Source organism: Zootoca vivipara, chromosome 3 (genome assembly GCF_965207765.1).
Source record: "Zootoca vivipara chromosome 3, rZooViv2.hap1.1, whole genome shotgun sequence".
Classification (NCBI taxonomy): Eukaryota; Metazoa; Chordata; class Lepidosauria; order Squamata; family Lacertidae; genus Zootoca; species Zootoca vivipara.
Window position 1 is genome coordinate 56,948,241 of NC_142586.1, and position 18,200 is coordinate 56,966,440.

General features: G+C 41.0%; 1 protein-coding gene across 1 annotated transcript; it reads right to left on the minus strand.

Annotated features, from left to right (window-relative positions):
• Positions 1-739: 739 nt before the first annotated feature.
• On the minus strand, positions 740-17,510 carry SLC18B1 (solute carrier family 18 member B1). The gene is made up of 14 exons (XM_035108970.3): positions 16,512-17,510; positions 15,201-15,340; positions 13,741-13,836; positions 12,642-12,715; positions 11,818-11,965; positions 10,904-11,060; positions 9,537-9,673; positions 8,297-8,398; positions 6,933-7,024; positions 5,503-5,598; positions 4,622-4,696; positions 2,459-2,552; positions 2,310-2,359; positions 740-1,315 (listed from the first exon to the last, which is right to left on the minus strand). The coding sequence occupies exons 1-14, from the start codon at positions 16,543-16,545 to the stop codon at positions 1,249-1,251; spliced, it is 1,362 nt and encodes a 453-aa protein (XP_034964861.3). The 5' UTR covers positions 16,546-17,510; the 3' UTR covers positions 740-1,248.
• Positions 17,511-18,200: the final 690 nt, after the last annotated feature.

Genomic DNA, 18,200 nt, shown 5'->3' on the forward strand with positions numbered 1-18,200 from the left:
CCATGAAGCTCACTGGGTGACCTTGGGCTAGTCATGTTCTCTGAACCTAACCTACCTCACAGGGTTGTTGAAGGGATTAAATGAGGAGGTGGAGAGCCACGTACGCAACCTTGAGCTCCTTGGAGGAAAAGGTGGGATATAAAATGCAATGAATAAAATAATGTTTTAATGTATTTTAAATCTTTTTGTTGGAAGCCGCCCAGAGTGGCTAGGGAAACCCAGCCAGATGGGCAGGGTATAAATAATAAATTATTATCAAATTATTATAATTAACAAAGCAGGAAGCAATGTTTTTCAAATGAAGAGGGCAGCTCTACACTTCGCAAAAGGAATGTGCTTGTCCCTTTTATTGAAGGTAATGGCAAAGTCCACATTTACTGGAGCTGAGCGCGCACACACACTGGAATGCAAAACAAATCTCTGGGGTTAGAATGTGCATGCAATACAAGCAGCTGGAGCATGATGAGGGCATCTAAGGACATTGCCCTGTTTGCACAAGGGCTTCCACTTGTACAATTCAACTTCCCCTCCCTTTCTTCTCTCTCTAAATCCCCCCCCCAATCTGCTCAGGGGGGCTACAGTGAGCCACCAGAACAGAACAGAACTGGGGTGTGTGGAGAAAGAGAAAAGGGAATGGAAGTTCAGTTGCACAAGCAAAAGGGGCGGTTTTGCTGGACAAGAATCAATTTCTCAGACAATCACCAACTTTCCACATTCAGAAAAACAACAACACATAAAACAGCTTTTAGTGTTCTTCTTTATTTTAAATTAGCAGGCAAACAAAGGTTTTAAATCACAATATACCTTAAAAAGTTTCTAAGAATATTCATCTTTTAAAAAAAATATTAACAAAATGCCCTAGAACATCTCACACACTTTCGAAGAAACTAAGTTTATTGAGTGCTGACCATCGGTGATATTAAGAGTACAAAAGTAGAGCATTACGGAACATATTTCACATAGTGCAATATATTATTTTCACATTGTGCGAAATACTTTTGTCTGCCAACCTTGCTGCTCTCACATAGAACCAGTCCAAAGAGGTCTATTACACGACTGTCCAAAAACACAGGCGTTCCCTCTAGAAACAGAATGCCACAGTACAGCAGTCAAGAACCTACAGCCCACCATGTGGCGTGAGGCAAAGGTGGCCACCTTCAGTTGCTTGCTTGCTTCTTGCCTGTGTATCAAGCTCATAAATTATCCGTACAAAAGTAGCTTTAAACTGGCAGCAGGGAAGGCTTCCAGCTACGTTTCACTTGGCAGAAGATGAGCCCTTTCTTCCTCTGTGCCCGGAAGGTTTAGGGGATGGGATCTGCGCAAAAGAAGAAAGCATCCACAGCAATATTAAAACAGAAAGGCAAAATAAATTTAAAAAATGCCCCCACAAAAAAATTGCCTATTAAAAGGGAAGAAGGCTATAAAGCTGCAAATGGATTTGTGTTGCTTCAGTGCGGTTTCACATTTTTCCTTCCTCTTTCTTTTGCAAACCATGATTTACCTAGTCTTCCTGGCTGTGGTGACACACACGGTTTTACTCACCACCACGACACAGCATTATTTGGACTTGAATGTGGGGGAAATCAAAACAAGTTGCCACAGCTAATATGGCCAAGTGCCAGAGCTATACCAGCCAATGCCTCAGTCCCAGGAAAAAAATCTCTCTCCCTGAAGGTGCCTTGAACTTGCCATTGGGAATTTCCCTCCTGGGGGAAATAGCAGCTTTAGAGGAAAGATTTCATCAGGATTATGCCATGGCCCCTATCCTGATCAGCTTCCCCCAGCAGCTGAATTATTACAGAAAACATAGCAGTGAGGGGGGCATCCTAGCTGCGGACTGGTCTCCTTACAGAGGCTCCCTCAGTTCCTTCTTCATGGGGAGCGTGCCTTTTTTTATTCACCCAGGCCTTTGAAATCATTTGTTGCCTGACTTCTGATTTATTGCGTATTTCTGCTGCTGGTTCTCTTTTTCCTGTTAAAAATACTGTCCCTGCTCAGCTATCAAGCTCCCTGGGCGACTCTGGGGCAGTCGTGCTCTCTCTCAGCCCAACCTACCTCACAGAGTTGTTGTGAGGATAAAATGGCAAGGGGCTTTGTATGCTACCTTGAGCTTCTTTGGGGGGCGGGGAGGAGGTGGGATATAAATGTAAATAAATAAATTTTAGTTTACATCGAGCATCCAGAAATAAAGCAGGAAAAACTTAACAATTTGCTCAAATAGTTATTTGTAAGTTTAAATGAAAAAAGTCATATCCCCCTTTACTTCAATGTTATTGTGTTTTTTATAAAAAAAAATGTAGTCACAGTACCTTCTTCTGTGCAAGGCCTCGTAGATATAATATATTGCAAGAGCTAACCCCTAAAGAGAAAACAACTGGTTAGTATATTTGCAATGTTCCCACACTTTCAGATACCAGCAGAATAGAAGCTCATATCAAGAAAACTCTGGTTTACATACACTTATCAGCGCAAATCCACCCTGTATGGCTGCAGCCCATTCAAAACCCAGCTTGTCGTTTAGAAATCCACCTAATGTTGGACCTACAAAAGACCTAGGAGAAAGGGGCGAAACACACATTTAATGTAGGTCTGAGAAATAATTATCAATGCAGCTTGCACAGACTTTGCAACCCGGGGTTATGATTCAAGGTGCTTTGAAAAATTTGCACCACTTCTTAAGGAAAGCTAAACAAAAACATCCCTTCCCCCCAGTGTGAGCCACTGGAAGGATGCCGGGTACTTCTGCCCCCTGCCAGAGCAGCAGCTGCTTACTATGCTCTGCAAGACAAGAGACCAGAAAGGTGTGGCTAGCCCAAGACATTATAAAAGACTGGTTTGCATAGTTAGTGCCCCTAAAAAACATGCTGACAGCTCAAAATCAAAATGTGTTGTGTTTATAAACTATTATTACATTAGTCACACTTTGTTCTTAATGGGACTTCACTTAGTCAAGAGTAACTTTTCACATGGAGCACCAAAGTGCAATTAAATTATCATGGATTGAAACCTAGATTTCCAATAATTTTTTCCAGTCCTCTGAACGGGTACCCTTCCCACCCTTATCCTCTGGCTCTACGTCACCAATCACCTCTGGATCCAGATAAATTATTTTACCTAGGTTCACACCCACACCACACACTAGTGGCCAAAATTGTGGAAACCTTTTGGGAAAAGGTTATTTCCGAGGTTCGATGGCTCATAACACCTGATTGGCTCTCTAAACATTCGGGCTCATTGGCTACATTCAAATGAAGGAAAGCTACTGCATATCAACCAAAGCAAGTTGTGCTTCCTTTTTCTTTTGATAGAATACAGAAAATTGAACAAACCTTGTTGCATGACATTCTTCATTAACTTATCTTTCTAATGAATAATTTTATGGTACTGCTCCAAAAAAGTGGTGTTATGAGCCATCAAACCTCAGAAATACACTTTTCCCAAAAGGTTTCCACAATTTTGGACACTAGTGTATATTTAAAGCACATTTTTACCAATCGAATAGCTATGGCTTCTTCCAAAGAATCCTCAAAGCTACTGTTTCCCCCTTATAGAGCTATAATTCCCAACACCCTTAACAAACTACCGTTTCCCAGGATTCTTTGGGGTGGGAAAGCTTTGCGCTTTAAATTTATGTTGTGGGTGTGTCCTAGAACACCTAATGGCACCGCAGAGTCTAGAAATGCATGGGCTCAACCCAGTCCCCAAAGGGCATAACAGGGTGTGCCCCTTATCAAACAACTATAAGAATGGGTGACCAGGGAAGTTTAATGTTTAATAGATTATTGCATTTTAATGTTCTGTTGGAAACCGCCCAGAGTGGCTGGGAAAACTCAGCCAGTTGGGCGGGGTATAAATAAATAAATAAATAATAATAATAATAATTCCTTTTGCCCCTCCCCTTGGTCAAAACATCTGAGTTGTGAGCTGGGCTCATGGTCAATTGGATCAAGTCCAGTATCAATTTCTAGAAACAAAAAGGTCTTTTGAATTATTTGAACAGAGGCTTAGAAATGTGTGCTAAGAGTCTGAAAGAGCCCCTTTTTTACTTGTATGATTTCCCCTCTAGTTTCCTCCCCATTGTCAATATACACAGCCAGTGCCGGATTTATGTAGAAGCTAAACAAGCTATAGCTTAGGGACCCACTCTCTTGGGGCCCCTAAAACATTTAAAAGGCGAGGGGGAATGGATGTACATTTCCAAAATAGAAGATAAAAAACAAATAAAATAAAACCTACATACAGCAACTGTGTTTTGTATAAGTAACGGGCATATATTCAACATAAAAAACAGCGACAATTTGTTGCTGACAAAGGACAGCTGGAAATATAAAGGGCCCCATTACATTCGGTAGCTTAGGGTCTCATCAAACCCAAATCCAGCCCTGCACACAGCACTCACATTCCTACATAATGAATACTTTTAGGGTTTTCTCCAATGGAACTCTTATTTATGTAACCCACGTAAACTCATGTTTTGTAACTCACCCCCACCCCCAAACCTACTGAGACCTCGCCTCCTGTGAGTGAGCAGCGTTGCTTTGGCTCTGTAAGCACCAACACACGGAGAAGAGAGGAGGACATGGGAGTGCAAATGATAGGCCATCCATGGCCTTCTACATACCCAAGTGCCCATACTGCGCTGAAGAGTCCAGATACCAGGCCTAACAAGCTTAATCCTTCCTCAAAGCCGTTTTCACTGCAGGACAAAAGGCAAACAAACAGATCATTTCCAAAGATACCAACTTTTCATTTTGAAATGCAAGTTTTGTTGTATTTACTTTGTAAATATTGTTTAGATCAGGCATCCCCAAACTTCAGCCCTCCAGATGTTTTGGACTACAATTCCCATCTTCCCCGACCACTGGTCCTGTTAGCTAGGGATCATGGGAGTTGTAGGCCAAAACATCTGGAGGGCTGCAGTTTGGGGGTGCCTGTCATAGAATCACAAAGTAGCAGCATCAACAACAGACCTGCCTTGTCTTTCAAAGGCAGTTGCAGGAAGAATAAAGGAATAAAATACTGTCTCTTCAAAATTTTCTCTATGTCCATGAAACCACATCTCATTCTGTAGTGAGACGTGGTTGTGGCGACTGAAAGGTACCACACTGGTACTCCAGTGGTACTCGCACTGGGGAAAGGGTTCATTAGCTCAGGGAGGGAAGCCGTTATTCTAAAAAATAAAAGCACGGCCATCATCTTAATTCATATGTTGCCTTAGCTTTGCATATGAAATGGGGTGGAGAACCTGTGGTCATTTGGATGTTACTGGATTGCAACTCCCATCACCCCTGAACTTTGTGTCATATTGGCCGGGAGTCACAGAGTCCAACAACATCTGGGAGGAACAGACTCACTACCTCTCAATATAAAGCATCCTGGGGCAGATCTATAATCATCAAAGGAATTCACTACAGAACAAGGGAACCCTATTCCAATTCACTTGCAATGAACTGCCAAAAAATAACATTTTTTTTCAAAGTGTATGGAGAGACGATAACTTACTATGCATAATTGAGCATTTCAGGGAATACCGGGATACCGCTCATTCCAAGGGAAAAACCCAGCAGGACCAACATTAGAACAAAGAGCCAGAGTTTGCTGGGGGGAGGGGGAGAGAGAAATTAAAATCCTAAAATAAGTTGAGGAAATGATGCAACATTCCTCATTTGGAGGAAGGTACTGGATATAGATTTAATAAATAAAATAATAAGCAAACACACACTTCATTATATAATTCATATATTAACTTTTTTAAAGTGTTGGTAACAACATTTCTTTTTCTAGGTAGGTAGCTGTGTTGGTCTGCCGTCAAAACTAAATAAAAAACTAAGTTTGTCATTGGTATGAGCTTTCATGTGGTATCTGAAGAAGTGTGCATGCACACAAAAGCTCATACCAATGACAAACTTAGTTGGTCTCTAAGGTGCTACTGGAAGGAATTTTTTCTATTTTGTTTTTATAACATTTCTTTTATAGGAGTCCCTCCCCCCGATAGTAGTATTAGTAATAATATATTCTAACAACAAATGTGTGTTAGTGCCTTTTGCTAAGTTGCTTTATCTAAAATAAAAAACAGAAAATCAATTAAAAGCCAAAATTTTAACCAATAATGTAGAATACAAAATTCCTAAAATGCAATTGTGATTTTGTTAGTCACAGGCAGGCATCTGAAGTTCTAAGCTAATCGTCATGATTTTTGGACTATGCTGAACATACAAACCCTTCATAATCTCTGAACTTCATTTGGGAAGCAGACAGCTTCCCAAATGTAGTTCAGAGATTATGTGTGCCATGAGGAGTTGAGTTGAGAGGCGATGTGAGGCATGACAACTTGCCTAAGAGCATACAAGATGCTGCTATGTCACCTCCATAACTAGCCTTTCAGCTCAAGGAAAAGACCTCAAATTTACCTCCCACAGAATGAGAAAATATTGTTTGTCAGGGCACTCTAGGCACGAATTGGGAAGGCCAAGCTTGAATCTGTGGCATTAACTGCTGGGATAACCCCTGTTTACACTATCTCCCAAGCTCCTTAGACACAAATGAGATGGAAGCAAATGTCTCCATTTTTATTTCAAAAAAGGAAGTGCATGCTTCTAAACATTTCAAGTTAAAAGTAAGGAGGGAGGGGAATACCAAAAGCTGAATAGTACACACTCTTTTATTGGCGGAATAAACAGCAGGCTGTGTACAGGCTGAATAAGGTCATAAGGGGACCACATATGTGATGTTAGAATTCAACAGCTTTTGGGTACAAAATATGAATATTTGTGGGCGGAGCATATACTGCCCTGCTTACTGATTTCTGAATAAGTGTGAAAGCTTCAGAACATGGGCAGACTGCCAGTGCCAGAGACACATTCATCCAGGCCAGCCCCGCGCCACCGAAACTATACCTAGAGCCGGCCCTACATTCATCAAGTGTGCATTACCTTTCAATGTGCAAGATGGGAGCTGGTCCTAACATAAAGTAGCATAATGCTGTCAATAGGCCTCCAAAAATCATTAGCCACTTCCTTAAGTACTGCAAGAAACAGAGAAGCGAAAGACTTGACTTTTGTCAAAACAACTACATTTGAATTAATTCAACTGGCAGGAGGAAAAAATTATGTACCGTCCTTTATAAGTGTCACTTCATATTTTCTAAGGTAAAACAGTGACACTCAGGCCAGGCTGTGATGCTGAACTCTGGCACAAACAAAACCAGCATCCAGCTTCATACTTTGAGATGGTCTTTGGGATTGATGGAGTCATTTCAAAACCGGTTGGATTTCCAGCTTTCTATTGTCACTACAGCTTTTACCCATTAATTTAAAGTTTTCCCTGTTCATTTGTCTAAAGGGGGCACCTGCATTTTGCAGAGGTTCCAGGACCTAGAACAGGCATCCCCAAACTGCGGCCCTCCAGATGTTTTGGCCTACAACTCCCATGATCCCTAGCTAGCAGGACCAGTGGTTGGGGAAGATGGGAATTGTAGTCCAAAACATCTGGAGGGTTGAAGAACATCCACCAAAATCTTACATAATGGGCAGTGGGATATGGCTTGGCCATTGTATTGTTTTATGCACTGTAGCTTGCTGTTGTTTTATTGATTGTAGTTTTGAAATTATTTATTGTAAATCTTAAGAGTGGGTTTCTGTTTAATTTTCGTATGCTGATATTATTCTATACTATTCTGATGATTCTAGAAGATCAAACCTATCTATTCTTAAGGAAATCAGCCCTGAGTGCTCCCTGGAAGGACAGATCGTGAAGCTGAGGCTCCAATACTTTGGCCACCTCATGAGAAGAGAAGAATCCTTGGAAAAGACCCTGATGTTGGGAAAGATTGAGGGCACTAGGAGAAGGGGACGACAGAGGACGAGATGGTTGGACAGTGTTCTCGAAGCTACGAACATGAGTTTGACCAAACTGCGGGAGGCAGTGCAAGACAGGAGTGCCTGGCGTGCTATGGTCCATGGGGTCACGAAGAGTCGGACACGACTAAACGACTAAACAACAACAACAACAACAATTCTGATGATTGCTGAACGTTAAATTATTTGATTGCTTATTTTAAAGCTATGTTTTATTATCACATTTTTGTATTGCATTAGATTGTTATAAGGTTGTTTTGTATTGCATTAGATTCTGTTTCTTCAGCTTGTAAACCGCCTTGAGTATTGTAAAATGGAAAGGCGGCATACAAATTAAAAGAACAGGAATTTCTAGTTATGAAGCCTACTGAACTTTAATCACTCTATAATGTAGAATCGCAACTTCAAAAACTAAGTAAAGGGCAGGATTCTGAACTCACCGGTAATTTATCACTGAGAAAACCAAGCAATGGTGAAGATAAGGAATAGGAGAGTGCTATCCCCAAGAAGACCAATCCCACATAACCAGCAGGCAATTTGAACTAGAAAAAGAAAGCAGATTGTTTGATATTTCATAAAAGTAGCATCTGACCCTCATTAAAGATCATTGTTGCAGCAGGGCAAAGTTAGATTTACAAGCAATTTACACACACACACACACAAACAAACAAACAAACATAAAAATGCAACATTTATGCATTTTTAAAAACAAAAACTTGCAACTTTTTTAAAAAAAAAATAACTCAACTAGAGATGAGAAGGCCTGGGAAAAAAGGGGAAAATGTGGGGAGGGGACAGGTTTTTCCAGTTTTCTTCCAAATGGAAAAAAATGGCTTTGGGGAAAAAATGGGGGGGAACGGGCAAAAACCTGGATTCCCCCCCTTTTTTCCCCAGGCCTTCCCATCTCTAACCTCAACAAAACTGGACAAAATGAAAAGGTTCACTGGTAGAGAAATGGGCTCTTATTTAGAAGTGAAACAAGCCCCAACATTTTAATGTTTTCAGTGTTTAATGAATGCTTTTAGTTTCTCCAAGATTAGCCTATTTAATCTCTGCATTTAAAGAATCTTGTTCTTTAGTTTTCACACTCCTTTATGATTGGCATGATGTTTCACATTTTATTTCTGTACACCGTTCAGATATTCCTTGTGTCTGAAATCAAACAAATTCTACTGGAACACAAAGCACAATTTTGTTATGAGTAACAGATTTTTACTTTTATTTTATTTTATTTTATTAAAAAACCTATTATGTACCAGTACTTTAAAAACAAACATAAAACCAAACAAAAAGTATTAAGGTATTAAGGGTTGTTAGCCACCTAGGATGCAGCAGAAAATTGCATTTGTGTTTATTTCACTTAGGCTTTAGCATTATGAATGCAAGGAATGTCCACTAACTCAATTAACTTTGCAGTTATAGAGAGGAAGAGCTTGTCATCTGCTCACCTGGCTGAGCTCTACCTCCGGCACTGTATTTCCCACTCCACTACTTATCAGCCTGTTTCTGGCCTTAAAGCTACAAGACAGCAACTGCCATTAGGACACCTCTTGCAACTGACCCTTATGAAATTCCCACCAGGACCCTTGCAAAATTGATAATCTTATACAATTTTAGTTGATTTTGATCATTTTAGATGAAGCATTTGTATGAAAGGCTTTTTTCCCCAATTGCACCTACCTTTTCCATGACAAATAGTGACATGGTAGGATCCAGAAAGCCCAAGCATCCACTCAGTGTGAATATAGCTAAACAGAGGAAAATAACTTTTGGCAGAACAATAAGCTTCCAGAATGAATCTTTGCTAGGAGTGGAATCTGTAACAAGACAAAGAGTGACATTTTGGGCAGGTTATTTATTTTAATCATACTCGGTGTGAATGGCATGTTACAGAATGGGATAGGGCCCTGCCCCAAAGGAGCATACACTGGGAAAACAAAGGAAGACAATGCAAAACAAGACTCCTGAGCAAAGTTAGCAGTCATGGGAAAAGCATAGAGATTCTCTTATGGATCCCTAACTGATTAGAGACCAGGAACCAAAAAGTAGGGATAAATGGAGTGGAGAGTTCTTGCAATAAAGAGTGAACAGTGTGTCCCACCCCTCCACCCCCACCCATCAATAATAGAAGGCACCACTAATTTTTATATTGATCATAAATTATCTAGACTAGAGGAAGGAATACTGTGACAGCCAAGTTCACTGATAACACCAACCTACTGGAATAGCAAAGAGCTCCAAAAGGATTGCTTCATGGACATTAGAATGCTGGCTCAATGCAAACAATAGTATACTGGTGCACATTTGGGCAAAAAAAAATCCCAAACTTCATACATATATATCAAGGATCTCTGAGGTGGAAGTGATTACTAGAAAAGCAATCTTGAGGTTGCGATGGCTAGCTCAATGAAAACAGAGCTAATGTATGGCTGCAGTGAAAAGGGCAAATTCCACAATTGGGATCATTAGGAAAAGATTTGAAAACAAAACTGCCAATATCTTGACTTGGGCCAAACAGGTTTCTCAGGCTTTCAAAATGCTACAAAAACCTGCATCAATGTCATCCCCAGCTTTAAGGCACTTCAAAAGTATCACAGAAACACACAGAAAGCCACTACCTGCAACACCCAAAGGGACTTTTTACCACGCTTCCCAAATCAGCTGCATTTCCCCCTTTCCAGTCCTGTCCTTTGGTAGGTAAAAGCAAAGCTAGCGTTCAGGATAGACTGGAAAAACCCTCCTGAGTATGCATGTTTTGGGGTTTTTTTCCCTTTGCTTTTATGTTATGTATTTTGTGTTTTACACTGTGATGTTTTGATGAAGAATGGTATATTCTTGTTGTCATTGTTATTATTTTATTTATTTTATTATTATAATACAAGGGCTCTGTAGACTGGGCACAGCTATTACCGTCACCAGTATTACCACAGGTGAGAGGAAAGTTTCCTGCATCAATGTGTGGGAAAACAGGCTCCAAGAGACAATCTTGGAAGAATAGGGAAGTTCCAACCCAATTTGAACCAAAAAGCAATAAAGACACCACTTACCATATTTTGGTAAGAGGAACATGTTCAGCGGCACCAGGATCAGCACTAGGCACCCAAGTACGATGAAAGGGACTTCATAGCCAAAAGACTGGTACAAAAAGCCACCGAGAGGCGGGCCCAGCACTAGTCCCAGTCCAGTAAAAATTTCAAGGCTGCCCTTAAAGGGAAGAAAGGACAACAATGGCATCAGATCAGGTGGCCTAGTTGGTGCAGCAGGACAGAATTAGTGATAAGTACAAATTTTGCTTCTATGAAAGTATTAACTTTTTTCCCCCTTGGCTTACGGAGTGTTTGAGTATATATAAACCTTTAATCTCTTTTTCTTTAAATAAAAAAAAATCTTGTCTACCCCATTGCCACAATGGTAAAGCACAAGCTTGTTTTCTTAAAGTAAAAGGGTGTGGAGAGAAGAACAATATTGTTCCAAGGAACAAGCTAAGCTCACATGGTGTAGTGAAAGCTATTATATACTACCATCTAGTCATGATTTTTTTCTGGTCTGGTGCTATCAGCATCCAGCTAAAAGGTCAGCTCTGAAAGCAACAACACAGATCTGCCTTTGTAGTTTAGTTACTTGTGATTTTCATACAAAATTAAAATGTCACGATCTTAACATTCCTTACCGAATGAAACTTTCCCAAGTTAATTTCAGTGTATTGAGACAACACCCAAAATGTTATTTGTGTGATGCAGGTCTCTTAGTCCCAACAGGTCCCAAGAGCATCTGAAGTGTTAGAACTTTTGCTTTACGGCCCAAAGGTCACAGATTCAACCTCCCCCCCCCCCCGTTTGTGTCTTCTTGTGACTCCTGCCTAGAACCCTGCAGAGAATGCTGCCACACATTTAAAGCAGTATCATGCCACATTACATATTAACTGTGATTACTCAAAATCAACTACTGGCTTCATACATACCATAACTGTAGCAATGTTGTTGGGGAAGGCCTTGGCTAGAATAGAAAATGAGGCTGTTATGGCTGTGGCAAAGCCAATCGCATCCATGGCTCGAACTGCAAAACACAACCCTATGAATATCGCCCCATCGGGTGCTCTGTCCAACATCCTAAAATCAAAAGAAAAGTTAATGCAGCTCCTTGGCCTCTTATGCACAAACATATCTAGTACAGTGCTCTCGTATAATAGACATGTTGGCAAGGCCCTCTTTTGTAAGTAGCACAGGCTGCAACTTATGGCAAGTATTGGGCAAAATCTGGCTGGCAAAGTTGTCATCTGCAGTGAATCCATAAAAGATATCTGAGAAAATCACTGCAATTAAGCAAAGGTTTATAAGTTAGGAGCTGCTTTGGACAAGACATCAGGCATCAACAAACAGACCCATAACCAATTTACATTTCCACTTTTTCGGAATTTCAAAAGGAAATGTACTTTGGAGTGAAGCAGAATCCATACTCACATCTTGAGCCAGTGTCCTTTTGCATATAAGGGTTAGGAGCTGCTTTGGGCAAAGCATTTAAGTTATCTTTTGGATCATACAAATGATGTAGAGATTTATATTTCTTAAAGCATGGAAGATGGAAAAAAAATGCAGTTCCAATAATGGCCAAAAATATAAAAAATATTAACAGATGCTGTATCCTGCCAAATATATGAGGTCCAGGAGAACAGCAATGGCTTAGGCCCTAGCTTACTGAGTTGAAGTCTCGTGGAAAGTACTTTTTTATAATTTTTAATGTTTTCTTTGTTTTTGAAGATGCATCATAATCCCAACACACACTCACCCGAAGAGAATTGTGGCAACTCCTGAGACGAACATTCCAGCAACAAACATAAACTTTGCACCAATCTGTACAAGCTGTAAATTATAGAACAATAAAGTTATAGTGCTTCTGCAAGTTTTAGAGGAGTTTCAGTACCCAAATTTACTGTTCTTCCTTCGTTTTTTTATGAAAACAAAATTAGTGAGCTTAACTTCTCCCCACTCTACAGATTTACATCCAGCTCATTATCACACCTAAAAATATTCTAAATGGATAAGTGAATTAACCTACTTTCACAACAGCAACAGGTTACAACACTCTTTGCTGCTGATACTTTCCCATGCTGCACCACAGCACTACCATTAGCTAATAAATCCACAGCAGTAGTCCAAATACAAAGGTCAAGTCATCTGTCCAAGAGGGGGTCACAGGGGGTAAACCTGCCACAGCTGGAAAAAGGCACTCCTAGCCATCAAGGCTACCTGAGCCACCAGTGACCATGTTGGATCCTCCCAAGGCAATAGATCTATTCTGTCCAGGTGAGTACAAGCCTGCCCAGAACAGGTTGCCTTTATACCTCCTGGACTTAAAATCTCAGCACACATAACACCTGTATCTTTTTAGAATCCACCTTCCGTTTATTGTCCTGCATTAAGGCCATCACCACCTCCAAGCACTGGTATAGCAGATGGTGGATGAGGGTCAATGGGAGCACATTGCTTCAAGCCACATGTCTCTTCATTGTCTTTACAATTGAGGATAATGGGTATTAGGCTATAGCGACCTGGATTCATTGGGTGGTATGAATTTTAGAGACCTCCTGTCTCATTGCATTCTGGGATCTGCTGAGAGGACCTTTCAGATTGAGTCTACCTGTTTGCAGAGTCCACGGGGTAGAGGACAGACTGAAAGATATTCAAAGTAATGACTCCATAAGCATAGAAAACCCTTCCCTTTAATTTATGCCAATTCATTTAGGAAGCTTGAGATTTTCTAGATGTGTTAGAACACCTTAGTAAGGATCTACACAGGCAGGAGTTTAGGACAGTCAAATGAAAATGACACTGCCCTTCTGAGGATAATCGAAGCTTACATTATGGAAATTGTCAAACATACTTACATACTTTCCCATGATCAAAGAAGTCAGGAAGTTGAATAATGCAAAGCATCCAAAAATGAGACCAACTACAGTGCTACTAGCACCTTTCTTTTGTGCCTTAAACAAGGGAAAAAAAGAGAGGACTCAGCTACACTGATGCAAATAAAACACTTTAAATGTGTTGTAAAGTGCAATATACCAATAGTGAGCTATGCAAAATTCAATGTATTTTTTTAAAAAAACGTTGTTGTTTTTTTTTAAAAAAAGCATTTTCACAGCATTTTTATGTTTGTGTGGATTGCACCAGATAAAATGTTTCCTTTAAACACAATGACTCGGAACAAAAAAATCTACGTCAAGCCAGAAATAGTTTAAATGGCTTGTTACAAAACATTGCTGGTGGACATTGGAATTCCAGTTCAGAAGTCTCTCAAGTCTCCCTTAGTATTGACAAGGAAGTCCAAAGAAACACTGTAGCAGAACAGCTAGCTTGCTGCTGAACAACCCTGTGGTTGTGGATCTATGAATCTCTGCACCAAATGAATGGGGGGCGGGGGGGGGGGGAGAGAGAGAGAGAGAGACAGAGAAAGCAAAATTCACATGAGCAGAACTTTGTAACAGACCTGCAGTCTACCAGGCACTTAGCCAAGCTGTTTTATTTTCTGAAGAAGAGAATGTGCCTTGCACCTAGTCATGGAAAGGAAAGGAAACAGCACACCACATGCCCCATATCTGCCTACATGGCACTTGTTATGCATGGATTCAAAGCTGCTTCCCACACTGCATTTTATACACAGGGGTGTATGAATGCACCTACACGAAAAGTAGAAATCTAAATATTTCCTACCACCGTAGAAAGTTGTTGGTGTGACAGGTCTCTGGGAAGAGGTCTACCAGAGCAAGGATGGGAAATCTGTAGGCCTCCGGAAACTGTTGGACTCCCAACTCACATCAGCCCCAGAGAGCATGGCCAATGGTCAGGAACTCTGATGACAACATTTGCAGGGCCACAGGATCCCCAACCCTGGTCTAGAGAGCTCACAACCCTTCAAGTATTATCCATGAGAACAAATGGCAAAGTGCCTTCAGACACTTCCCAAATAGAAGAGAAGATTGAAAAAAAATATGGGTAGAGAAATTGCATTCACCAGCAACATTTTGCAGTTTATATGTTGGGATTTCTTTATATCAAACACCACGGCACACTTTCCTCTCTAACCTTCTCTTCCTCCCAACCCTCCTTGTATTCCACCCTTGTTTTTCATGATTCTAATTATATAGTGTTTCTTCCCTCATTTTTCCTTATTTGCAATTCAATGGAAAATTGCAAGGAGAAATCTGATTTTTAAAAGACGATGGGAAACGAGACTTTTGTTAGACGTGTTGCTGGACAAAGTGTCATCAAGCAATTCTATCAAAGTCTTCATTTAAAAAGTTGTAATGATGTAAACATTGGATTGCCAAGTTGTATATCCATTTACCTCTCTTGGGAAAAAAGGTCCGAGGATTGAGTAGCAAATCATTGAACTGAAGTTGATAGATGCTGTAGCTACCAGTATAAATATCTGTTCTTTAGTGAGCCTTCGGGATACTTCAGTTGCCACCTGTGGTATGTCATTGTCTTAGAAGGAAAACAATATATTTCTTAGATTGTAAAAAAGCAAGATAGCATATGACTTTAAAAGTAGAAACAAATACATGTACAGTTTTCACAGGTTAAATTGGAAATATAAAAAAAAATTCAGATATTTCAAGAGTCCAATGCAATTCCCTTTGATCCACTTCTTGCAATATTTATAGTACAATGCTATTGCAGAAAGCAGATTAATATTTGAGAGTGGGGAGAAATTAAGAGACAAAAGCTGGGTTTGACCTTTGAATGGTCACAATCTCTCCTTCATTCCATAACCTACTTTTCCAGTTTGGTTGTGTGGATAATGTATGAAAGAACCACCCTGAGCTCCATTGAGAAAGGACCACACCCAAGTCTAATACAATGAAATAAGCAACATGTGCAGGCTAGCAGTACAAGGGTCTAAAATAGCTGGACCTTGTTACGTTCATGTTCTAATGTAAGATAAGCCCACATGCAGTTGCAGCATCAGTGGGTGTGTCCTACTGTGATTTAATCATTTTTTCAGTGAGTCTTGTGTCATTTCTACTATTCAGCTACTGTATCTTTACACACTCAAAATTTAAGACCACCCCCTTTTCACTTATTGGAAAACAAAATTGGAAGGAGTTGGCTCAGGTGGGGGAAAGTAACAGCCTAGTGCTATGTTACGTCTACTCAAAAGTAAATACCAATGAGTCAAATGGGACTTACTCCCATGTAACTGTATATAGTTAGGCAAGAAGGCAGAAAGTCAAATGAATGAGATGTTGAAAGGAAGCCTGGCACAAAGTAATTAGCTCTCTAGCAACATATATTTACCAGAATAAAACTGTCCCTGCCATTGTATGTAACTCCACAATTTTTAAAAAAACACGGATTAATTGTTGGGATTATAGCCAATTTACCTTGTTATTTTTGTTTTGATTACCTTGTTTGGAGCGTAGTATACCAAAAGGCTGGTAAAGCATAACTAATTGCATGTGAACTGCGACCCTATCACCCTTACTTGTGAGTAAACTCTAAAACCAGTGGGATACATTTCTGAGTAAGTGTACCGAGTAGGACAACTCGCTATTAGTATTCAGCCCCGCCCGGGGATTTGGAGATGGAGAGCGTGGGGAGAGGGAAATAGACCTCTTGGAGAGAGGATAATAAATCGGAGCATTTTTACACCCACCTGGAAACTCGCCCGTCGTTTCGGGGCTACCCATTGTAAAAAAAAGGAAAAAAGGAAAAGGGGAAAAAAGGCTGGATGCTGTAACTTCAGGCAACTTCCTCCCCCCGCGAGAAAAGAGCGATGGCTCCAAGGCTTTCCACAAGTAACAATCGGATCTTCCCAGCAAGGAGGGGCAACGAATTCAGCTGCTGCGACCCAGTAGGTTCAAGCCCGGGCGATCCACTCGGCAGAAAGGTTTTGCCGGGCGGCAGCAAGGAAACAGCTTCGGAAGCAAACCGGCGCCGAACTCTGATCCCGCTCCGGATCCCGGCAGGCTTCACTCCGGTTAGCTGAAAGCTGCGCTCGGAAGTTGCCTCATCCCGCAAGTTTTCCTCGGGCGGGGGCTTTTTAAAGGCGTAAAACCTCCTCCTCTGGTTGAGCCACCGGAACTATTGGTCTTAGATCTTGAGGCCGCTGGCAGTTTTAGAAGTGACCCTGCAGCTGAAAAGAGGGTTGGTTTTTTTCTTTTTAATGTCTTAAGACATCCGTAAGCAGTCTTGCTGAAAATCTGATCGCGTTATGTCCGTGGGGCTAACTTGGCTGCAACTGCAAGCATGCCTAAATTCGAAGTGAGACCCATAGAAGTCGATGTAGGTTACTCCCAGGTAAGTGGGTGTCTCAAACTCCCAAGGTGCAGCAGACCCATTCTGGCAGCGATGTAAGCAGCTCATCTCTGGTTTCAAGGGCCATTCAGAAATGTGATGCCCTCCTCTGGAAGGAGCGAGCCAGTGTATTTTAATGTATTTTTGCATGTCTCTGGGCAGGGGGTGAAAGGGTGGGTGTGTTGACCACAAAATAATAAGAAAGCTGAAACAGACCTCATTTCTTCTACATGTGAAGTATCTATTGGCCGAGGGAGCCAGCGTACAGCATCCAGGTCATGTGGCCATCATGACAAAGCCGCTTCTGGCGAACCAGAGCAGTGCAGGGAAATGCTGTTTACCTTCCCGCTGTAGTGGTTCCTATTTATATACCGGTACTTGCACTTTGACGTGCTTTCAAACTGCTAGGTTGGCAGGAGCTGGGACCGAACAACGGGAGCGCACCGACGCGGGGATTCGAACCGCCGACCTTCTGACCGGCAAGCCCTAGGCTCTGTGGTTTAACCCACAGTGCCACCCACGTCCATGATTGCCATTGTAATTCGAACCAAATGGTGTTGAGTCCAGCCTTGAACCCACTTCAATGAATTATTTCCTCTTCCATAAATGCAGGAGCAGTGCTAAGTGCTGTAGCACCTGTGTTTTTCATTACCATCCTGATGGCAACGCACATCTAAGACTATTGGCAAAAATGAACTTTTGATCAAAGCGGCCAATTTGGCTTCAGTACCAAGACAGCTTCCCCATTTACAAAACATCCAGGCTTATGAAAAGTTTAATCACTTAAGAGTTTGCTCACTATTTTGTGATATTTTGGTTGGTCAAACTAAAATAATTTTGGGATTTTCCAGAATAAATGTGTTAGCTTAAGATTTAGCTATGCATGTTTCAGCCTCATTAGTGTGTGTTCTTCTGTCTCTCTCTGACAAAAACTCATTTATTTGGCACACAGAATATTGCCCCAAGACCTTTGCTGTGATGTAAGTGGTATTGCTGTACCACACAGGCCTAGAATGGTTGGCTGCAGTTATATATGTGTACAATTTAC

Coding starts and splice junctions, on each gene's coding strand:
- SLC18B1 (XM_035108970.3), bottom strand. CDS start 16,545: ATGGGTAGCCCCGAAACGACGGGCGAGTTTCCAG. Junction 7,025..8,296: donor TTCTCAGTGATAAATTACCG/GTGAGTTCAGAA, acceptor TGTTTCTTGCAG/TACTTAAGGAAGTGGCTAAT. Junction 4,697..5,502: donor GAAATGCTCAATTATGCATA/GTAAGTTATCGT, acceptor TTTGTCCTGCAG/TGAAAACGGCTTTGAGGAAG.